This window comes from Somniosus microcephalus, chromosome 5, assembly GCF_052327205.1.
Source record: "Somniosus microcephalus isolate GS21.2 chromosome 5, FLI_Smic_1.0, whole genome shotgun sequence".
NCBI classification, from domain to species: domain Eukaryota; kingdom Metazoa; phylum Chordata; class Chondrichthyes; order Squaliformes; family Somniosidae; genus Somniosus; species Somniosus microcephalus.
The window spans coordinates 174,140,288-174,162,725 of NC_140991.1; the positions used below are offsets into that span (position 1 = coordinate 174,140,288).

A 22,438-nucleotide genomic window follows, 5' to 3' on the forward strand; every position below is an offset into this window, starting at 1 on the left:
AATGGGGAAGAGAAGATGAAAATAAGATTGGCAAAGAGAGAATATGAGAGTAGAATGGCTGTTAACATAAAAGGGAACCCAAAAATATTATACTGGCATGTAAACAGAAAGCGGGTAGTAAGAGGCAGGGTGGGGCCTATTAGGGACAAAGAAGGTGATATATGCTTCGAGGTGCAGGGCAAGGCTAGAATACGCAATGAGTACTTTGTATCAGTGTTTACTAAGGAGGTGGATGCTGACAAAATATCAGTAGAAGTGGAAAAGGTAGAAGCAACGGAAGGGGTGCAAATTGATAGACAGGATGTACTAGAAAGGCTGGGTATGCTTAGAGTGGATAAGTCACCTGGTCCAAATGGCTTGCATCGCAGGTTGCTAAAGCAAATGGGGTAGGAGATAGCGGAAGGGCTTGCCATAATTTTCCAATCTTCCCCAGATGCGGAAGAGGTGTCTGAGAATTGGAAAGTGGCAAATGTGATACCATTGTTCAAGAAAGGATGTAAGGACAATCCTAGTAACTACAGGCTGGTCAGTTTAACATCAGTGGTAGGTAAAGTTTTAGAAACAATAATCAAGGAAAAAAATTAACAGGCAATTGGAGAGGTTTAAGCTAATTAAGGAGAGCCAACACGGATTTGTAAAAGGCAGATCGTGTTTGGCTAAAATAATTCAATTTTTTGATGAAGTAACAGGGAGGATTGATGAATGCAATGGATGATGGCTACATGGATCTTCGGAAGGCGTTTGGCAAAATACCACATAGAAGGCTGGTTAACAAAATTGAGGCTCATGGAATAGATGGATCAGTGGCAGCTTGGATAAGGAATTGGCTTAAGGACAGAAAACAGCGAGTTGTGGTAAATGGCTGTTTTTCAGACTGGAGGATGGTAGACAGTGGTGTTCCCCAAGGGTCAGTGCTGGGGCCACTGCTTTTTTTGATATATATAAATGACCTGGATATTAGAATATGGAATAGAATTTCTAAATTTGCCGATGACATCAAATTGGGGGGTGGGAAACAGTGTTGATGATACCAATCGGCTGCAACAGGAAATAGAAAGGCTAGCATAATTGGCAGACAAGTGGCAGATGGAATTTAATATGGAAAAGTGTGAGGTGATGCATTTTTGCAGAAGGAACAGGGAGAGGCAATATACACTTAATGGCACAGTTTTAAAGAGTGTGCAGGGACAGAGGGACCTGGGAGTTAATGTGAATAGGTCCCTGAAGGTGGCAGGACATATTGAGAGAGTGGTTAGCAAAGCATATGGGATCTTGGGCTTCATAAATAGAGGTATTGAGTACAAAAGTAGTGAAGTAATGCTCAACCTTTATAAAGCGCTGGTTAGGCCACAACTGGAGTATTGCGTCCAGTTCTGGTCACCACACTTTAGGAAGGATGTGAAGGCCCTTGAGAGGGTGCAGAGGAGATTTACCAGAATGGTTCTGGGGATGGGGGACGTTAGCTACAAGGACGGTAGGAGAAGTTGGATTTGTTTCCATTAGAGCAAAGGAAGTTGCGGGGTGATTTGATAGAGGTGTACAAGATTATGACGGGTTTGGATAGGTGAGACGGGGGAAGGCTGTTCCCACTAGTTGATGGTACAAGGACTAGGGGACACAGATTTAAGGTTTTGGGCAAGAGATACAGGGGGAATGTGAGGAAAAACTTTTTTACGCAGCAAGTGGTGAGGACCTGGAACTCGCTGCCAACGGAAGTGGTGGAAGCGGAGACACTCAATGTTTCAAGGGGAGACTGGATAGGTACTTGAGGGAAATAAATTTGCAGGGCTACGGGGATAGAGCAGGGTAATGGGACTGACTGGATTGCTTTACAGAGAGCTGGCATGGACTCGATAGGTGGAATGGCCTCCTTCTGTGCTGTTATGACTCAATGACCTATGATGCCATTTCCACTACCTGCACATGAGACCAATGCTCCCAAATCATTGTTCTATTGAATACTGGCCTTCTGAGATCTGAGTTCCTAGGTTCATCAGCTGAGTATGGTCACTTCTTCACCTCTGTGGAGGAACAGCATTCTTATTCTCCTCCACTCTCAGGTCCTCATGCTCACTATTGCTCAGCACTTCACCCTGTAAAAATCCTTCTAGCTCAGTTTCCTCATGAGTGGGTGTCTCTGGGCTGATACCGGAGCATGTAAGAGGCCATGACAGAGTAGATGAGGATGGGGCCAGCGTTGTGCAGTTTCAAGTGTCAAGCTGCTGCACTGACAGGCTTTCCTCTTCATCCAAGCTGTAATGTATATACCTTTAAGGGGGGAACTATCTTTTACAGCTCATGTATACTGCAGTACCGGCGGTGACCACACCTGTATGTAGTACTGAGTAGTAATCTGTACAGATCAGTTCCAGTGTGAGCCACGTTGAGTAAACACCTGTTGTACCGTTTCTCCTGCAGTCTGTGTCTTATTGTACACAGACACAACATTGGCGACGAGGCAAGTCCGAACCAACGTGCAACTCTGCATCACCTCCCGGGGATTCGTTCCTGGAGATCAGTGGATTGGAGGTCAAGACTAGAGACTCGGGCGTCGACCACGGGCAACCGCCCAGTCATCCAGCAGAGACTCGAGAATTGCGGGGGAGGCTGTCGAGAGCCAGGCTTGGCTTTCCAATCGAGGTGGTCCAGCGAAACGGGCTGGCAACAGGTAGTGCGCAGACCCTTCCCGGACAGCGGCAGGCTAGAGCCCGACCGAGCGGCACAGCAAAGGGCCGAGCAGCGTCGATGGGGGAGAGAGAGAGAGGGCAGAGTGCACAGGGCGCAGCCGGTGTTCAGGGGCCGAGCAGCGTCGAAGAGAGGGAGAGAGAGAAGCGCGTGAAACCTACAGGGCACCGCCATTGCCACAAGAAACGCCGGGAGCAGCGTTGGCAGCAGCGGGGGAGGAAGGAAAGCACGGGAGATGCCATTTTAAGCCATTGGGCGATGCCATTTTACACCACACCCAAAATGCCAAAGAGTGGCAGTATCACCGCATTTGACAATGAAGTCGAAGATTGGACTACATATGTCGAACGAATAGAGGTATACTGCAAGGCAAATGAGGTGTCAGATGACAAGAAAGCGTCGGTATTGTTAAATTTAATGGGTGCAAAGACGTATGGTTTATTACGAAATCTAGTAACCCCAACAAAACCAATGGAAAAGAGTTTTGAAGACATAGTAACGATACTACAGGAACATTTAAACCCCACACCGCTGCTGATAGCAGAAAGATTCAAGTTTCACAAACGGAACCAGCATAAGGATGAAAGCAATGCTGATTATTTAACAGAACTGTGCAAACTATCGAAACACTGCCAGTTTCGAGCGGGACTGGCAGCTACCTTAAGGGACAAGTTTGTGTGTGGGCTTCAAAGTGAAGGAACCCAGAAATGGCTTTTATCTGAAAAGGACCTTATGCTGGAAAAGGCTTTCAGCATTGCGGTATCATATGAAGCAGCAGCACGGGGCACTGCAGAGATACAACAGAGACCGCAAGAATATGGCACAAACGAAATGTCATATAGAACAGAGAAGTGCTATCGCTGCGGCAGAACAACACACGACTAGAATGATTGCTGGTTCAAAGACAAAGTGTGCAGACAGTGTGGAAAAGTAGGACACATAGCACGAGTCTGCAGGTCGGGAAAGAAAACTAGCAATAAGAAACCTACCAAAGAAAAGTACAAGAAGGCACATAAGATGACGGAGAATAGTTCAGACGAACAGATGAGTGATAACGACTCCGAAAGCAGGGAACTGAGTTGTCTGAAACTACATAATGTGATCACAACGGAGGATCACCAAACCATTTGGGTCACTCTCAAGGTAGCAGGAGTCCAGGTAAAGATGGAATTAGACACAGGATCAGCACTAACAGTCATAAACCGACAGGACTACGAGCGGCTATTCTCACACATACCCTTGAGAGACACCAAAATTATTTTGAAGACGTACATGGGGCAAAAAGTCTACCCCAAAGGAAAAATAAGGGTGACCGTTATATATAACGGTAAGGAAACACCAAAACTAGAACTGTATGTATTGCAAGATGGAGGACCACCATTACTGGGACGTGAATGGATCCGGAAAATACAACTGGATTGGCATTCCATACAGGCACTGACTGTGGCTGACAAAAAGGATGACGACGTCAGATAGAAACATAGAAGATAGGAGCAGGAGTAGGCCATTCAGCCCTTCGAGCCTGCTCCGCCATTCAATGAGATGATGGCTAATCATTCAAATTCAGTACCCTGTCCCTGCCTTCTCCCCATATCCCTTGATCCCTTTAGCCTCAAGAAATATATCCAACTCTTTCTTGAATATATTTAATGAACTGGCCTCCACCGCCCTCTGTGGCAGAGAATTCCACAGGTTCACCACTCTCTGGGTGAAGAAATTCCTCCTCATTTCAGTCCTAAATGGCTTATCCCTTATCCTTAGACTATGACCCCTGGTTCTGGACTCCCCGGCCATCAGAAACATCCTTTCTGCATCTAGTCTGACCAGACCTGACAGAATTTTATAGGTTTCGATGAGATCCCCTCTCAATCTTCTAAACTCCAGTGAGTATAAGCCCAATTGACACAATCTCTCCTGGTACGTCATTCCTGCCATCCCAGGTATCAGCCTGGTGAATCTTCGCTGCACTCCCTCCATGGCAAGAACGTCCTTCCTCAGGTAAGGTGACCAAAACTGCACACAATACTCAAGGTGCGGTCTCACCAAGGCCCTTTACAACTGCAGCAAGACATCCTTGTTCTTGTACTCGAACCCTCTTGCTACGAAGGCCAACATACCATTTGCCTTCTTAACCGCCTGCTGCACCTGCATGCTTACCTTCAGCGACTGGTGCACAAGAACACCCAGGTCTCTTTGCACTTCCCCTTCTCCCAATCTATTGCCATTCAAATAATAATCTGCCTTCCTGTTTTTGCCACCAAAGTGGATAACCTCACATTTATCCACATTATAGTGCATTTGCCATGTTTCTGCCCAATCACCCAACCTGTCCAATTCGTACTGGAGTTTCATGACATCCTCCTCACAGCATACCCTCCCACCCAGCTTTGCGTCATCTGCAAATTTGGAGATATTACATCCAATTCCCTCGTCCAGATCATTACTATATATTGTGAACAGCTGGGGTCCTAGGACCGATCCTTGCGGTACCCCACTAGTCACTGCCTGCCACTCGGAAAACGACCCGTTTATTCCAACTCTTTGCTTTCTGTCCGCCAACCAGTTCTCTATCCAAGTCAATACCTTGCCCCCAATCCCATGTGCCTTAATTTTGCACGCTAACCTCTTATGCGGGATCTTATCGAAAGCCTTCTGAAAGTCCAAATACACCACATCCACTGGTTCTCCCTTATCTATTTTACTAGTTACATCCTCAAAAAATTCCAGTAGATTAGTCAAGCATGATTTACCTTTTGTAAATCCATGTTGACTTTGTCCGATCTTGTCACTGCTTTCCAAGTGCTCTGCTATTACATCTTTTATAATGGACTCTAGCATTTTCCCCACTACCGATGTCAGGCTTACCGGTCTATAATTCCCCGCTTTTTCTCTGCCACCTTTTTTGAATAGTGGGGTAACATTGGCTACCCTCCAATCCATGGGTACTGTTCCAGAGTCTATCGAGTTCTGGAAGATGACCAGCAATGCATCTACTATTTTCAGGGCCACTTGTCAAAGCGACTGTCAAAGATCCTAACTGACATGAAAGAAGTGTCCCAGCAAGGGCTCGGAACACTAAAAGACATGACAGCGATGATTAAAATTGAAGAAAACGCAAGCCCAAAATTTTTTAAGGCCAGACCGGTACCTTATGCGATCCGCCCAGCCATTGAAGCAGAGCTGGAGAGTCTGGAACATTCACGTGTACTGTCCAAGGTAGACTGGAGCGAGTGGGCTACACCCATCATCCCTGTGATGAAAAAGTCGTTGAGCAGCACGCCTGGGGAACCAAGGAAGGTTCGCATCTGTGGGGACTTCAAGGTAACAGTGAACCCGGTCCTTCACACTGTACAATATCCACTTCCGCGGATTGAAGATATTTTCGCCTCACTATCTGGAGGGAAACGCTTCACTAAGATTGATCTGGCCCAGGCGTATCTGCAAATGGAGGTAGAAGAAGCATCAAAAAAATACCTCACAATCAACACCCATAAAGGTCTCTACCAATACAACCAGCTGGTATTCGAGGTAGCATGAGCTCCGGCTATTTGGCAGAGGGCAATGGAACAAGTCCTGCAAGGGATCCCAGGGACCCAGTGTTATTTGGACGACATCCTGGTCACGGGCGAAAATGATAGTGATCACCTTGCCAACCTGGAGCAGGTGCTCACTAGATTGCCGGAATATGGGCTCCGAGCTAACCGCCCCAAATGCGAGTTTTTTAGAAAACAGATCTCGTATTGTGGCCACGTTATCGATAAAGAGGGGTTACATAAGTCCCCAGAGAAGATTGAGGCAGTAGTCAAGGCTCCAGCACCGGAAAATGTGTCACAACTGAGGTCGTTCCTCGGGCTGGTAAACTAATACCATAACTTCTTGCCAAATTTGTCTACAATACTACACCCACTGAACACCCTACTGCAAACTGGGGTGCCATGGAAGTGGAGTGACGAATGTAGACGAGCTTTCCAGAAGAGCAAAACACTAATCACATCGAAAGAGGTATTGGCCCATTACAACCCGGCATTACCAATTCGGTTGGCATGTGATGCGTCACCCTACGGCATTGGAGCGGTGCTGTCGCACAAATTCTCGGACGGCTCAGAGAGGCCAATAGCCTTTGCGTCACGATCACTAACCTCAGCCGAGCGTAACTACGCCCAGATTGACAGGGAGGCCCTCAGCCTAGTGTGGGGAGTGAAAAAGTTCAATCACTATCTGCACGGGAAGAAATTCACCTTGCTGACTTATCACCAGCCTCTTGTCTCCATTTTTAATCCGAAGAAGGGCGTTCCGGTGATGACTGCGCAATGACTACAAAGATGGTCACTTTTTCTAGGGGCGCACCACTATGAGATTGAATATAAGGGCACGAAACAGCATGGAAATGCTGATGGGCTATCACACCTGCCACTGCCTACTGCAGAGGAAGCACCAGCAGTGGATCCTGTCGAAATATTCCATTCGACTATAGTTGAATACCTACCGGTAAATAACGCTTGTATCGAAAAGGAAACCCGAAATGACCCGACACTGTCTCGGGTATATGATTTGACGGTGAAGGGATGGCCAGCACATGGTGACTCACTGTTGCCAGCATTCTCGACAAGGAGAGAACAGCTGTCAGTGTGCCGGGGACCTTGATGTGTGGATCCCGAGTGGTAATTCCACCCAAGTTAAGGGATAGAGTGCTCAATGTGCTTCATGAGGGTCATCTGGGAGGGGTAAAAATGAAAAGCCTAGCCAGGGCTTATGTGTGGTGGCCGGGAATCGATAAACAAATCGAGGACCTGACCAGGAGCTGCACAGGATGCCAGAAAGTCCAAAATGCATGATCACAGGCCCCTCTACACCCATGGGAGTGGCCCACATCTCCATGGCAACGGGTGCATATTGATTTTGCTGGTCCATTCATGGACTCAATGTTTTTAATAGCCGTGGATGCGCAGTCGAAATGGCCTGAGGTCATCAAAATGTCCTCCACCACCACGGAGAAAACTATTGCAGTCCTACGGACCATTTTTGCCAGGAATGGCTTGCCAGAACAGATTTGCTCCAACAATGGACCACAGTTTGTGACCGAAGAGTTCCGGAGGTTCTTGAAAAAGAATGGGGTAAGGCATTACACATCCACCCCGTATCATCCAGCCACAAATAGATTGGCTGAGAGGTTCGTACAAACCTTTAAGAAGGCAATAAAGGTTATGTACAATGACAACATTCCGCTGCAGCACAAGGTGGACAATTTCCTGTTCGCCTACCGGAATGCGACACATGCAGTCACCAACCAGGCCCCAGCCATGATGTTCTTTAACCGAAGGTTAAGATCTCGCCTGGATTTGCTCAGACCAAACGTACGAAGAGATGTTGAGAGTAAGCAATTCCAGCACATCCATGAGAAGCCTACAAGGAGCTTCAATATAGGGCAACCAGTCTTGGCCCGCGACTACCGAACAGAAAAATGGCAGCCAGGAACGATATGCACACGGCAGGGCCCACTAATGTACACAGTGGACGTTGGGGAGAGCATCGTGAGACGCCATGCTGACCAGATCCTAGAGTCACAGGAACAAGTCAACCCCATGCCTCGCCCATACGTACCTGGTGATGAACCCGACGTACAGGTTGCATCTACCCCAGAAACAGTAGCATCGGAAGCTGATGAACCAACCGACGACAGGGGGCCAGAATCGCCTCCGCACCAAGAGGAAGACACTCGGGAAAGGCGCTATCCAGAAAGGATCAGGAAGCCTCCCCAAAGACTGAATATATAAATAGATTATTTTCAGCTAATGTTGCATGTTAAAAGTGTTAATTGTAATTAGTTTGATATTTAATTGTTAAGGAGTGTTATGGTACTGTTAATCTAAAAGGGGAGGAATTGTAATGTATATACCTTTAAGGGGGGAACTATCTTTTGCAGCTCATATATACTGCAGTACCGGCAGTGACCACACCTATATATAGTACTGAGTAGTAATCTGTACAGATCAGTTCCAGTGTGAGCCACGCTGAGTAAACACCTGTTATACCGTTTCTCCTGCAGTCTGTGTCTTATTATACACAGACACAACACAAGCAATCCCCTATAATGTTAAAAACTCAGAGACCTCTTTAGCTGTGTGAACAATCAAATAAGTTTTTGAAGAAATAGTGGTTGATTCACTGTTTAAATACTTTAATGCTCTACATGAAGCTGAAACTAACTACACTCTCCCTTTCCCTGCCATTACCAATCTGTTCTTGCCACGTTACTTTGTATTTCTTCATTTCCCACAGACTCCTGCATGCACACCCACCCCCCACCCCCCACAACCCACGAGCTGCAAAGCTTCCTCCTCGTGTACACTCAAACTCTGGAAAGTGGATGATTCTCCTTTTCCTCCAGATGCTTTTCTTTGTCTCTGGATGTGTGCAGGCTTTTCCTTTGTATGGAGTGTATACTGTGATGAAGGAGTCTGAGTCGCAACTGCACTTCTTTTCACCCAGGTGTCTGCAACCATCTAATGATTGTGGCAGGCAATATGAGTTCTTACCTGGGTTTGGAGTTAACATTGGAAGGTAGCAAATGTAACCCAGCTATTCAAGAAAGGAGGAAGAGAGAAAACAGGGAAGTACCAGCCAGTTAGGCTTGTTGGAATCCATTATTAAGGAAGTGGTAACAGGGCACTTAGAAAATCATAATGGCCCATAATTTCCGATAGGAGGCTTCCTGTGTGCAGATGCCTCCTATCGGGAAAAAATCTGCGCTCTTACCTGAGGGCTCCCAAGGTCTGGCTATTCCCGATCCTGGGCCTCTCCATGACAAAATACGCAGGGCCCACGTATCACAGGGGCGCATGCGGTTTGCAAGCGTTCCTGGGATCATGTGGGCCAGGCGAGCCAATGGGAGAAGGGAACCCCCTTCTCACTTTTGACAGATAGACCTGTCAAAAGTATGAATGGGGATCACTGAAAAAAGACATCAAAATATTATATACAATTTTTTAAAAACCATCACGTTTTTAAAATGAGTTAAAATTACATTAAATTAAATATTTTAAACAAAAATTAAATTTTTTGAAAAAAATAATTAAAGTTTTTTACGGGGCTGAAAATAAACTTACCTTTTTTAAAAGTATTTGTAAATTATAAATGAGTGAAAATTTTTACAAAACTTTTTAAAACTCTTATGCTGTTAAAAGCAAGCCTTACGTCTGCTTTTACCAGGCGTAAGATTTTTAAGTGATTTCAGCGGGTAGAGGTTCTGCAGAAAGCAGAAATCTCCACCCGCAGAGGCCCTTCTCCAGGGCAGGCGTGTGATCTGTCAAGAGGATTCTTGACAGATCGGAAATGCCGATTTTCATCGCATGCACTTCGCATGCCTGAAACTGGCATTTCCCATGTCCCTACGGGTGCGTACACATCTCGTACACACCCATAGGGATCGGAAAATATGGGCCATTATGATTAGGCAGAGTTAGGGAAATCGCATTTAACAAATTTATTAAAGTTTTTTGAGGATGTAACTAGCAGGGTAGATAAAGGGGAACCAGTTGATGTATATTAGGATTTTCAAAAGGCATTCGATAAGGTGCCAGATAAAAGGTTGTTACATAAGATAAGGACTCATGGGGTAATATATTAGCATGGATAGAGGATTGGTTAACGGACAAAAAACAGAAAGTAGGAATAAATGGGTCATTTTCCAGTTGGCAAGCTATAACTATTGGGTGCAGCAAGGATCAGTGCTTGGGCCTCAGCTATTTACAATCTATGTTAATGACTTGGATGAAGGGACCGAGTGCAATGTATCCAAGTTTGTTGATGATAGAAAGCTAGGTGGGAAAGTAAGCTGTGAGGAGGACACAAAGAGCCTGCAAAGGGATATAGACAGGTTAAGTGAGTGGGCAATAAGGTGGCAGATGGAGTATAATGTGGGCAAATGTGAGGTTATTCACTTTGGTAGGAAGAATAGAAAAACAGAATATTTTTAAATGGTGAGGAACTATTAAATGTTGGTGTTCAGGAGATTTAGGTGTCCTTGTACAGGAAACACAGAGAGTTAGCATGCAGGTACAGCAAGCAATTAGGCAGGCCAATGACATGTTGGCCTTTATTGCAAGGGGGTTGGAGTACAAGAGTAAGGAAGTCTTGCTACAGTTGTACAGAGCTTTGGTGAGACCACACCTGGAGTACTGTGCACAGTTTTGGTCTCCTTATCTGAGGAAGGATATACTTGCCTTAGAGGTGGTGCTACAAAGGTTCACTAGATTGATTCCTGGGATTAAAGGGTTGTCCTATGAGGAGAAAGTGAGTAGACTGGGCCTATACTCTCTGGCATTCAAAGGAATGTGAGGCGATCTCATTGAAACATATACGTTTCTGAAGGGGATTGACAGGGCAGATGCTGAGAGGTTGTTTCCCCTGCCTGGAGAGTCTAGAACTAGGGGGCATAGTCTCAGGATAAGGGGTCGGCCATTTAAGACCGAGATGAGGAGAAATTTCTTCACTCAGGGTTGTGAATCTTTGGCATTCTCTATCCAAAAGGGCTGTGGATGCTCAGTCATTGAGTATATTCAAGGCTGAGATAGATACATTTTTGGACACTAGGGGAACCAAGAGATATGGGGATCGGGCAGGAAAGTGGAGTTGAGGTCAATGATCAGCAATAATCTTATTGAATGGCGGAGCAGGGTTGAAGGGCCGAGTGGCCTACTTCTGCTCCTAATTTTATTGTTTGTATTTTCTAAAGTGGTGCATTATTGTTTCCAATGGTTCACCTGTGCTTAGTTCAGCTTTCCTGCCACCCAGGTAATGACATGAGAGAGAAAGAGAGTCATGCCTCTATCAGTCCTACAGGATGTGCACGGGGAACAGCGCCCTCACTTACTTTGGGCAACCTTGAGAGGCCATTAAATCTCATTCTGCACTGTGTGGCAGCTCGTGAGGTTTTGGAGGTTCAAATCACTGCCTCTGCCACTTCCTTCCATCATTTCTGAACCACTTTCGTATGGAGCTTTCTGTTCTCAATCCCCAGGAGTTCCTCTTTCTTGCCTTTATTTCTATGATAAGAATATCAACCATAAGCAAATCTGGGAGCCCTTCCTGCTGCTGATCCCCCACCCCCGCACTGCCAAAAGCTGCTCCTTCCTGACTAATTTTTGCACTGCTCTGTTGCTCCCTGCAAAAAGTATGTGTCCCTTTAATCAGTGTTTTAAACACCACAGCCCCATAGAATTTCCATCCATTTCAGTGATGGTAAACCAATGAGCAGTGGTTTCATCCCTATGAACCCACCCCACATAACTATTGAGGGACACTTCAGGAGACTTACACCAGTTAGCAGCAGGGTCGCATGTGTGGCCTGAAGTCTAGCCCCGACACCAACCCATCATTCAAATGAAAATCCAGCTAATAACTTACTTGAAAATGTTCTGTTGAATAATTTAAGGACAAATGTAAGATAAGTTCAGTGATCTTTTGTCTCAACAGAGAGGTCCCCTTAAAGGGAATGCAGGTCGGATAGCTGGTGCTCGAGTTTTGTTGCCCTGTCTCTCACCTGCACTCTATAAATGCAGCAGGATTGTAATGTCACAACCTTTTCATGTAATATTAGCTCCCAAACTATGCTGTAAGACATCTTCTATATTACACTCTACAAATGCTAAGATGCCATCAGCTATAAACTAGCAGAAGGATTGTGAAAATCCGGTTGTACAATAATGCTTTTGGTTTATATATCCTAGTGCTAGCAAGAATAAAAATACAATTGGCTAAGTGGAGCCTTTGATATTACAAGGGAGGTGTTTATTTCCAGGTTAAACTTCTGCAAAATATAGCTAGCTGTGTCATACATTCCACGCAAAAACTTTGCTTTTTAGTGAGCTCAAGAAGCAACACTTATATTTGATTAATTAATTTTTGTTTGAAGTAGTTCAACTGCTTACTTGCTGGCCGGTTTAAAACCCAGAATTGCCTCTTAAATGTTGTGTTGAACCAATGTATACTTTTTCCCCTCCAGGCCACTGGAGCACGATTAGGCTTGATGGCAATGAATGTCTGCACCTTGGGAGCTGCTATTATCGTCGCATTCATTTTTGGCTGGCAGTTAACTTTAGTTATCCTGTGCTGTGTCCCGTTGCTTATTGTTGCAAACATTATTGTAACAAAATCAGTTTCGGGGCATGCATCTAAGGACCATAAATCTCTAGAAGAATCTGGACAGGTAAGAACTTACTAAAGTCTGTTTATAGAGTTAACACATCAGGAGAAGATTTTCTCTCGGCCCCATGAGGTAAATTTTTCAATTGCACACAATGGGAGTAATTTTGACTTTAGGAGATAGAGTAAAACATGCAATATTGGCTCGGCCAATGGAAATGAAAATCAGAGAACTGTTTAACGGGCGGCCGAGCCGATATCGTTCATTTTGCACTATTGTCTAAAGTCGAAAATCACCTCCAATATTTCTCACCTGCCAGGAGTGCAAATGGAAAATTTACCCATAATAAAATTGTAAGCACCTTTATAAAGAAAGGGTTTACAATTTCAGTACACATACAGCTCAGAGGAAACCAGTTCCCCGCTGTTGGTGATTTGGTAATGCATTAAAATTTCTTTTCATTAATACCGTATCAATTAGGTTGAAGACATTTAGGAGCTGATTTTCCAAATGCACATTCGTGGTGTAGAACATTAGCCGAGAGGGCGTGTTAGGAAATTATGAGCACAAGCCCTAATATTGCCTGTCCATTAAAATTATGAATAGAAAATCATGGGTTGCACACGAACAATTTTCTGATGTGTACTCCTGGTGAATGCAGCCCCGTGCAAGGAAGTCATCCCTTTAATTTCTTTGCTTCTAGTGGATCAGAATATACAGTACCCTATTTTATTCGTTGGCCTTGAGAATTGCACTTGAATATTCTTTTCAGTCAATAGCAACACAATAAATCCACATTCTGAAGATTCTGCAAACATAGCTTAACAAATCTGTTATTTCTTACCTGTGTCTTTGTGGCTAAAAGATACTGCATTGTTTATAATAGCCCATAGAAGTTACAAGTGTTGGCTGCACCTGCCATTACTGCTCATAAAGTGACCAATAAGGGTCACAAAAAGGGATTAAAATGGCATCTGGCCTCTTATATATGCTGTGGGTATCAGGTAGATTCTTCCAGAATGGCTCTTTTAACTTGTTGACTGCTCCAAATGTAATTGAGCTCCACTGCTTTAGAAATTAAGGGGATGAAATTGGGTGCCTTTGCACCTCCCATTAGCACCCCCGGGGGGGCATTAATGGGGCACAATTGGCTTTGCGACCGGGCGCAGCGCTGACATCGACTCCCGCCATATTTGGCAGTAATGGCGCTATGGCATTACGCCCCAAAATCCTTCGCCTGGAGATCGTGACGTAATCACCGTGCGCATCGCCCCGGTAGCGCCCCGGACCCGAAATGGACTTCCGCCCCCTGCAGCAGCGCCAGTCGAAAACACCGACAGCTGCAGGAGGTGTGCATCGGGCGGCCGGCCGCTTCGGGGGCGGTGATTAAAGGCGAGGTGGCCGAGGTAAGTGGAAAAAAACTTACCTTTCCTGTTCTAGTTTTTTTCGCGGGTTCCTGCCCGCGATCGATCAGCCCGGCATTCTGCGCTGGATCACGGCTGCCTTGGTGGTCCAGGTAGGTACTTTTTCTATTGCAGAGCCTGCAGCGATGGCCCTTCCCTTTAAGGGAGGGAAGGAGCCTTTGAACACGGAAGCACTGCATGGCCCAGTGCGCAGCACTGCTGATGTCTCCGCCCCGCTCTCCGACGTTAACGCCCTAAGAAGGAAGTGGAACACTTGATTTCCCTCTTGGGGCGCTAAAACTCAATTTTGTGTTCGCTGGCGCTAATTAGCGCTGGGTGCTAAATTTAGTGCCTAGGCGATGTTAGCGCCACACAATGGTCGATACCAAATTTTTCCCTCTAAATTGTTTGTAAATTTTTTTTTCATTATTTAAGTTAATGCATTGTACTTTATTTGTCTTTTCCTGTTCTGTTTATATCTAACACAGTAATTGTGTGGAATAGTAATCTTTGTGATACTCTGCTTCACTTCAACTCAGATTTCAACAGAAGCAGTGGAGAACATAAGAACGATTGCATCTTTAGCAAGAGAAGATGCTTTTTACAAAAGATTCATGGACAACGTAGATAAACCCTGCAGGTGCACAGTGTTTCCAAATTACTAATTTAGTATGTAATATCCTTGTGATATAGAGTCTACATTTGAAAACATTATGGTTTATATTAATATTTTTGTAGCTCTTATTGTAAAGGATTGAATGCTCTGAGACCGTCTCGGGTTTAGAATGCCAGCTTAAATTGTCAGTAGATAAACTTGTCCACCCTATTTGATAAGGTTGGGCAGTTTTCAGCAAGTCGCCAGTCTGCAGGATGATGGGAGGTGTAATGGGAAAGTTGCCACCCTGTTTGCTAGCTGAAATAGTAATTTTCCCTTGGCATAATATGCTTAAATTGGACACATCTTTTAAGTATCCAGCAAATGTTTTTTCTATTCTGTAGTTGCTGTCTTTTGTTAATAATATTGGAATGAACACTGAGATTAGCAGATCATGTTTCTTTCCATTCGTTAACTGTTGCTTTAAACAATTTGGCCTAGAAGTTCATGGCCGCCACAAAAGCTGCCGGTGCCACCGCAGCAGGGTGTTAATGGCCTACCAAAAATGGTGGCGCTGGCAGGACTGAAAAATTGTCACTGGGGTCTAGTTATCATCAGCCCAGCACTAAACTCACAGTGTAACGCCGTCCTGGTGGCGTTCGCCCCGGCAGCAGGCCCCAATATAGCGTGGCCAAACCATCATTACAACTAGAACAGACCCTCTAAAAGTGAGGCTGTCATTTCAGAAAGCATTTTCAGTCTCTTAAAGGGGCAATGCCTTATGAAATGGAAAAAATTAAAATGATGTAAAAATAGACAGTTTTTAGCCCTTACAGCTCAACTGCCTTCTGGAAAAAAAAAGAATTCCCAACTGGGAGTCTTCAGCTCTTAAAGCTGAATTGTATTCTGCACCTAAAAAAAAATGGGAAAAGTGCTTCAGCACTTACACAAATGGCTCAAAAAGCCAGGAAAGGGGCACCCAAGGTCTCGCATGCAGCACTCCAGCTTTGTCCAGGGGGCTAACACTGCAAGAGAGGTCCTCTACCCACAGGGGCCAGGAGGCCCTCCAGAAAGAACAATGTGGGACCACATCACCGAGGCCATCACTGCCAGCAGTGTCACCCCCATCACCTGGCTCCAGTGCCCAAAGAAGCTTCAGGACCTCAGACCAGTGGTCAAAGTCAATGAATGCATTTTCAAAAGCCATATCCTATCAATTGCATTACTAGCCTCATACACTTCTCAATGCATGACTCCCCCCACCCCTCCTATCACTGACCTACCAACAATCTGTACCAAACACGAGGTACATCTCCCATTCCTAGCCTCACCTCACACCCTAGGAAGAGACGGTACTGGCCATTCTTGGCAGGGGCATGGCTGAGCCCTTGGCCAGTGGTGGGGCTGAAAGGATACAAGATGCTGGTATCCTCATATGTTATCCTCCTTCTTGCATGCACCGCTTGATGACGACGATGACGATGACGACGATGACGACAACAACAACAACTTGGTTTCACACTCCCAGCCACCAGCTCTTCAAGGTCGACCAGCAAGGCCATCTACACTGTCCCCTACTGAAAGGTAGTGGCCTTCAACCAGCCATGCTGCAACCACTGGGGTAGCACTGCATGATGTCAGTAGGATAGGCAAAGGCACACACACAAACAGTCACTACGGGAATGCGTAACGGTGATGAGTTGATTTCTTGATGTCATATTGGATGGATAGATGTATAAAGCTGGATTGGAAAGTTTGCTTTATGGTGGCTTTTATTTCAGCATTGTGGCCAAGAGGACGCTGTGATGGTCAGCAACAGAGGGAGGGTAAGGTGTAGGACAAATGTTGAAAGGGGAATTGGGATTGTGGTCACTAGTACAGCAGACAGATGATTCCATTCCCGATATCCCAGCCAGAAAGGGCTGTCATCCTTCCTTCTGCATCCTCCTCTTCTGCTTTCTCCTCTTCTGCGTCTTCCTCTTTCCTCTGTGAGCGGATACTGCAAATTTGAATTGAAAGCATAAAATGCTGTAAATACTCAGCAGGTCAGGCAGCATCTCGAATTTAGACGTGAACTCTGTTTTTCTCTCCATGGATGCAGCCTCACCTGCTGAGTATTTCCAGCACTTTCCGTCTTCTCAGAGGCCTTTCATTACCATCCGAGGCCTTGCAAGCATCCAGCAGCACTCCCTGCACACTTAAAAAACTTTAACTTGTATTGCACCAAGCCACTACTTCAATAAAATAAAAAAGTACCAGTCCAAAAGCTTAAATGCAAACTTCGGGAAGATGTGTTTGTCCCTTTAAGAAGTGCTGATAGCATCTCTGTCATTCTACTGAATGCTGAGTTTTCATAGCTAGCTTAGGACTCACCACTGAACTCAGCACTAAGGTCGAAGTTTGCTGAGGTGAAGTTAAGTCGGCGTTGCATGCTGGCTGGTGAAACCCTCTCTTAATTTTCATCGCCAGCACTGCTATCGGCAGCACTTAGGCCCTCACCAAAATGGCAGCCGCCGAGTCCCGTGACAGAGAAGGGTGCTAGAGTGGCGCCCGCCATTTTCGCCAGGACAGCAGCACAAATGGGTGGCGGTAAGTGGCCCAATTTCTAGGCTTTTGTTTTTAAATACTGTTATACGATGAATGGCAGGACTCCAGGCCATAATCATCTTTTCCACAGTACAGAAACATTGGGCTGGATTTTGCCAGCGGAGACAGGTTCGCAGCAGGAGAGGTAGTTGGTGGGTCCCGCTCCCTCTCCCGGCTCACGCCGCTCTGTGCAAACAATTTTGCGCTGATTGGGCTTTTTAAGCCCACCATGCACGTTACCTGGTCCAATTACAAGGTGCCGGTCTGGTGAGGTCCTCTGATGACGCGTTCATTGCCGAACTATTTAAGGGGGCCATGTCCCCATTTGCTCTCACTTCTGATTTTATGCTTCTTAGTGTTGTTTGTTTGAAAAATGACTGCGGAGAGACCAAGGGCTGCACCACGATTCAACGATGACTCCCTCCATGTTCTTGTGGAGGGAGTCAGAGAACGCAGGGTGGTTCTATTCCCTGGGGATGGAAGGAGGAGACCACCTCACCAGACAAAGGCAGCCTGGCTGCAAATAGCTGAGGAGGTGAATGCAAGGTCTGTGGTTGCTTGCACCTGGGTGCAATGTAGGAAGAGGTTCAATGATCTCCTACGTTCAGGAAAAGTGAGTATAAAAGCACACTTACCTTCATTCTGCTGTGCCTGTCATCACATCCCCATCACTCTGCATTGCCAACCCTACTCCTACACATCCTAACTCACCCCAATATCCCTTGCACCATCACCCATCCCTCTCTCCCTATGTACAGAATCACATCCCCATCTTATTATGCACCCCTCACACACACCCTCAATATTATGCAATGACAACAATTAACAAATCAAAAGGAGGGAACTTGGTATTGGCACCCCACTCCATCATAGTCTCCCTTTTACATCTATCCTATCCATTCTTTACACTCATTCCATCACTCTCACTAAAACTGCACTTCTTTCCCTCATTACCCACAATAAGAGGGAGAGGGAGAGAACAGGAGGAGGACCACCATCGTTGGCTGAGCTCTCCAATGCTGAGGAGGCAGCTCTAGACATTGCAGGAATAGTTGACCAGCTTGAAGTGGGGGACAGAGAGAGGGGCTCAGTAGAACAACCACGTGACAGAATTATTTTCCATACATCGTATTTGGCATTGATGAGTGACTCATATGGGATCTGATGTCAGTAGAAATTGAATGCTCATCATGTGCGTAATGGGATGTGTCTGTAATCTACATTTCACAAGTCTAACTCATGTCTTTACTCTCCCACAGGACCATCAAGAGCCCCCCACCCTAATGTTCTGGAGGAAGAGCAGGAGCACTCCTCAGAGGATCCTCCAGCCTCTGAGGGAGCAACATCAGTAGAAATGAGCGTGCCCAGCACCAGCGTAGAGACGCACACCTCGGTTGGTCCTATGCGAGATAGATTAGTGTTGTCACCTGGTGTATCACAATTCACAAGTGAGCAAGAGCAGGTGGTGGAGACAGAAACAACAGTGTAGAGTCCTTGTTGGAGGCCGCTGGAGTCTCCTAGCTCTGCTCAGCTGCATGCAGATGCTGAGCCTTGGGGGGCCAACCAGGAAGAGAGCGATCCTGGTCCTTCAGGAATAAGTGCAGGAGGCTGTGACTGGGTTAGCAACCATGGTGACTGCGAGTGTGCAGAGAATGAAGGAGTCTATCTCAAATATGAGCAACACCATGGCACATGCACTGGCAACTGTAGGTACCGCCATGGAAAGGATGGTAACCTCCATGGAGATCGCCAGGCTCAGGAGAACATGGTAACACTTATAAATAGATGGTCAGCTTTGGAGGATAGATGGGTATCTATCGAGGAGAGAAACCAAAGCTTCATGGACGTCCTTGTTATGAGGAATGTCAGTACAGACATGAGTCCTCATGGTCCCACTGATGTGCAGCAAGGTGCACTCCAGCTACTTGCTAGCAGAGAAGTGTGGGTGGCCCATGAGAGGGATGATGGTGGGAGGGGACATGGAAGTGGGGGCTCCTCTCCAAGCGCTCAACTACCACCCCTTGCCAACCCCTTGGTCAGAGCCCCTGATGGCTCCCCGAACAGTGATGGCCAAGTCTGCCCCTGCACAGCCACAGGAGGAGCAGGCTTTGGCAGGGCCCTCACAGGCTCCAAAACCCAGAGGACGACCGCCAAAGGCGTCTAAACAGGCATAGCAGGGAAGTGAGCAGGCTGCCTTTACATCTGCTGAAACCACAGAGGTAGCACCACGTAGAAGCACGCGTAAAAGAAAGCTCCCACACAAATATTCATAAGGGTAGTCACTTGGGTGTCTTGCTATAAATGAAAGTTAAGTTTCTGTCCTTTTATTTTGTTGTAATAAAGTAATGTTTTGTGAATGTTTGAATTCGTTGCCATATGTGTGCTCACAATTTGAAGTGGCACAGTGAAGGGTAAGGGCATCTTTTATGTCCAGCAATGGTGATGACAGTGCTAAGAATGCACAGTTCATTGTAGAGATGCTCTATGGTGTTGAAGTGGGGTCATGCCAACTTTCATGTGCATGTGGCAGCCACATGTCTGTGCTGCATAAAGTTAGGTGAATCTGGCATTGATTAGGCCATCCCTGGCCTCACGGGCAGCAATGTGCTCACGTGTTGGTCGCAGTGGGTCAGCCACCTCCTCCAGGTCTTCCTCATGTGGAACCTTATTCTGCTCCACCTCCTCCTCCTCTGAAGAGACTGTGTGCTCTGCGCCTTGTTCCTCATCCAGTGCTAATCCTCGCTGCAGTGCGATGTTGTGCAGGCTGCAGCAGACAACAACGATTCTCGAGACCCTGGCTGGTGTGTACTGAAGGGCTCCACAAGATCTGTCCAGGCATCTCAAGCTCATTTTGAGCAACCCTAATGTTTGCTCTATGAGTCTTCTGGTGGAAATGTGGCTTTGATTGTAGCGCTCCTCAGACTTATTTGATGGCCTCCTCAACGGTGTCATTAGCCACGTCTTCAGGGGATAGCGCTTGTCTCCAAGGAGCCAGCCAGAAAATTCATTTGGCAGTGCGAGGGACAGTGGACTGGTGCAGGATGTAAGAGTCATGGCAGCTGCCATGGAACTTAGCGCACACATGCATGATGCTCTTCCTATGGTTGCACACCAGCTGCATGTTAAGAGAGTGGAAGACCTTGCGGTTGACAAATACTGCTGAGTTCTGATGGGGTGCCCTGATGGCCACATGTGTGCAGTCGATGACGCCCTGCACCCATGGGAAGCCAGCCAGATTGACAAAGCCATGCGCCCGCTCGGTAACACTGGCTTCATCAGTGGCAAAGTGGATGTAATTGGTGAACTTGGCAAAGAGGGCATCGGTGACCTGCGTGATGCATCTGTGTGCAGCCGACTGGGAGATGCTGCTGATGTCTGCTGATGATCCCTGGAAGGAACCTGACGCAAAGAAGTCGAGGGCAGTGGTGACTTAGACAGCCACTGGTAAGGAGTGTCCACCCACTCCTCTGGGCTGCAGGTCTTGATCGAGCATTGTGCAAATGTCTGCGACTACCTGTCGTGAAAGTCTTAGCCTCTTTTGGCACTACTGCTCACTCATGTTGAGGAAGCTCATCTTCAGCCTGTAAACCCTGTGTTGGGGGTATCGCCTGCGGCACGGTGCAGCCCTGCGCTGACGCCCTCTGCCCTATGTAGCATCAGATGGTTGAGGAGAAGGTTGGCACGCTTGTTGTTGGAGCTGCTAGTATGTCTGGTTCTGCTGCTGCTACGGCTGATCCTCTTCAGATTCTGAGGACCAGGATGAGAGGGTATAAATCATTCCCATTCTGCTGTTATATATGGCAGTTGAGGATGAGATGTTAAAAGCAATCAGTCAATGGGGAGAGAGGTTATTCCAAGGAGGTGACAGTGCATATAAAGTTTACACCACACACTTACAGCCTCAATACAGATTAAATGTGTCTTTGAAATCCTGAAATCAGCAACTTCTGACATTGGAAAGGGAACAGATATGAGAGTTTTGCTTTTATACTGCAGTTGCAGCTGTGAACTATTCAGCTCATTGGAACTCCCGACACACTTACCTGACGTGATCTCTGAATGACATGAAACTCATTGAAAATGTGGGAAAATAGAAAAAGGTTGGCAAAATAGTAGTTAACAAGCACTTAACAAGCAGTTAACTATTTTAAATGTCTCACCTGCCGCTTGGTGTCGGGCCTGTTCTGAAATCGCAGAGCCAACACTTTGGAAACTTGCATGGAGGCGAGTTCGCGGCGGGTTCCCAACTCGCCGTCAATCATTTCAATTTTAACAGCGGACCCGCCTCCAAACCCACCCTCTGAGCGCCGGCAAAATCGCGGCCATTATTCTTCAATAGCAATGGAAATAAGTCCAGCTTCTATCTGCCCTTTTGGAGTACAAACTATAGCCATATGTAAACCAAGAGCCCTGGCAGTCTGACCCATGGAATCCAAACAACATATCATTCTCACTAGCTGGTTTGTCCCTTTTGGATTTTGTGGGTCTAATTGGTGGATAATCCTAAATCAAAACATTAAGATTTATTAGTATCTTTAGTTTGAAATATATGAAAATAATGTGTGTCCACAATACACATTATGTGGTCAGAGACAAAATACTTGATCATTCCTGAACTATGGGGAGAGGGAATCACAGATCACTGGTCTCACTAACCTGCTCCTCTGACATTTGCTATTCTGGAGGAAGCAGCCTATAAGCAGGGTCCAGGGATAATCTACCACTAGTACATTTTCTCCTCTTGCGCCAAGAACAAACTAATATTCTCACGGACAGTGGCACTGCTTCCCCTCATCTTCTGTGGTAACATTCACAATTGTTTTAAATGAAATGCTGTAGATAATTTTTTCTGAACATTACTCAATTTCAATCTAGCAGTTGTTTAAAACTAAAGACAGCGAATATGTTGAATTAACCAAGGGAGATAAAATATTTTCACTCTTTCACACTGTGATTTTTTTTATCTTAAAATACTCCTGTGCAGCGCCTTGGGGTGTTTTACTACGTTAAAGGCGCTATATAAAT

The 22,438-nt window shown here is 46.0% G+C and overlaps 1 protein-coding gene across 1 annotated transcript in view; it reads left to right on the plus strand.

Moving 5' to 3' along the window:
* Positions 1-22,438, plus strand: part of abcb5 (ATP-binding cassette, sub-family B (MDR/TAP), member 5) — a 211,491-nt gene that overhangs the window by 158,943 nt on the left and 30,110 nt on the right. The window contains exons 19-20 of the mRNA XM_085989371.1: positions 12,689-12,892; positions 14,772-14,872. Of these exons, the coding sequence (XP_085845497.1) occupies positions 12,689-12,892; positions 14,772-14,872 (305 nt within the window). The remainder of the gene's footprint in view (positions 1-12,688; positions 12,893-14,771; positions 14,873-22,438) is intronic.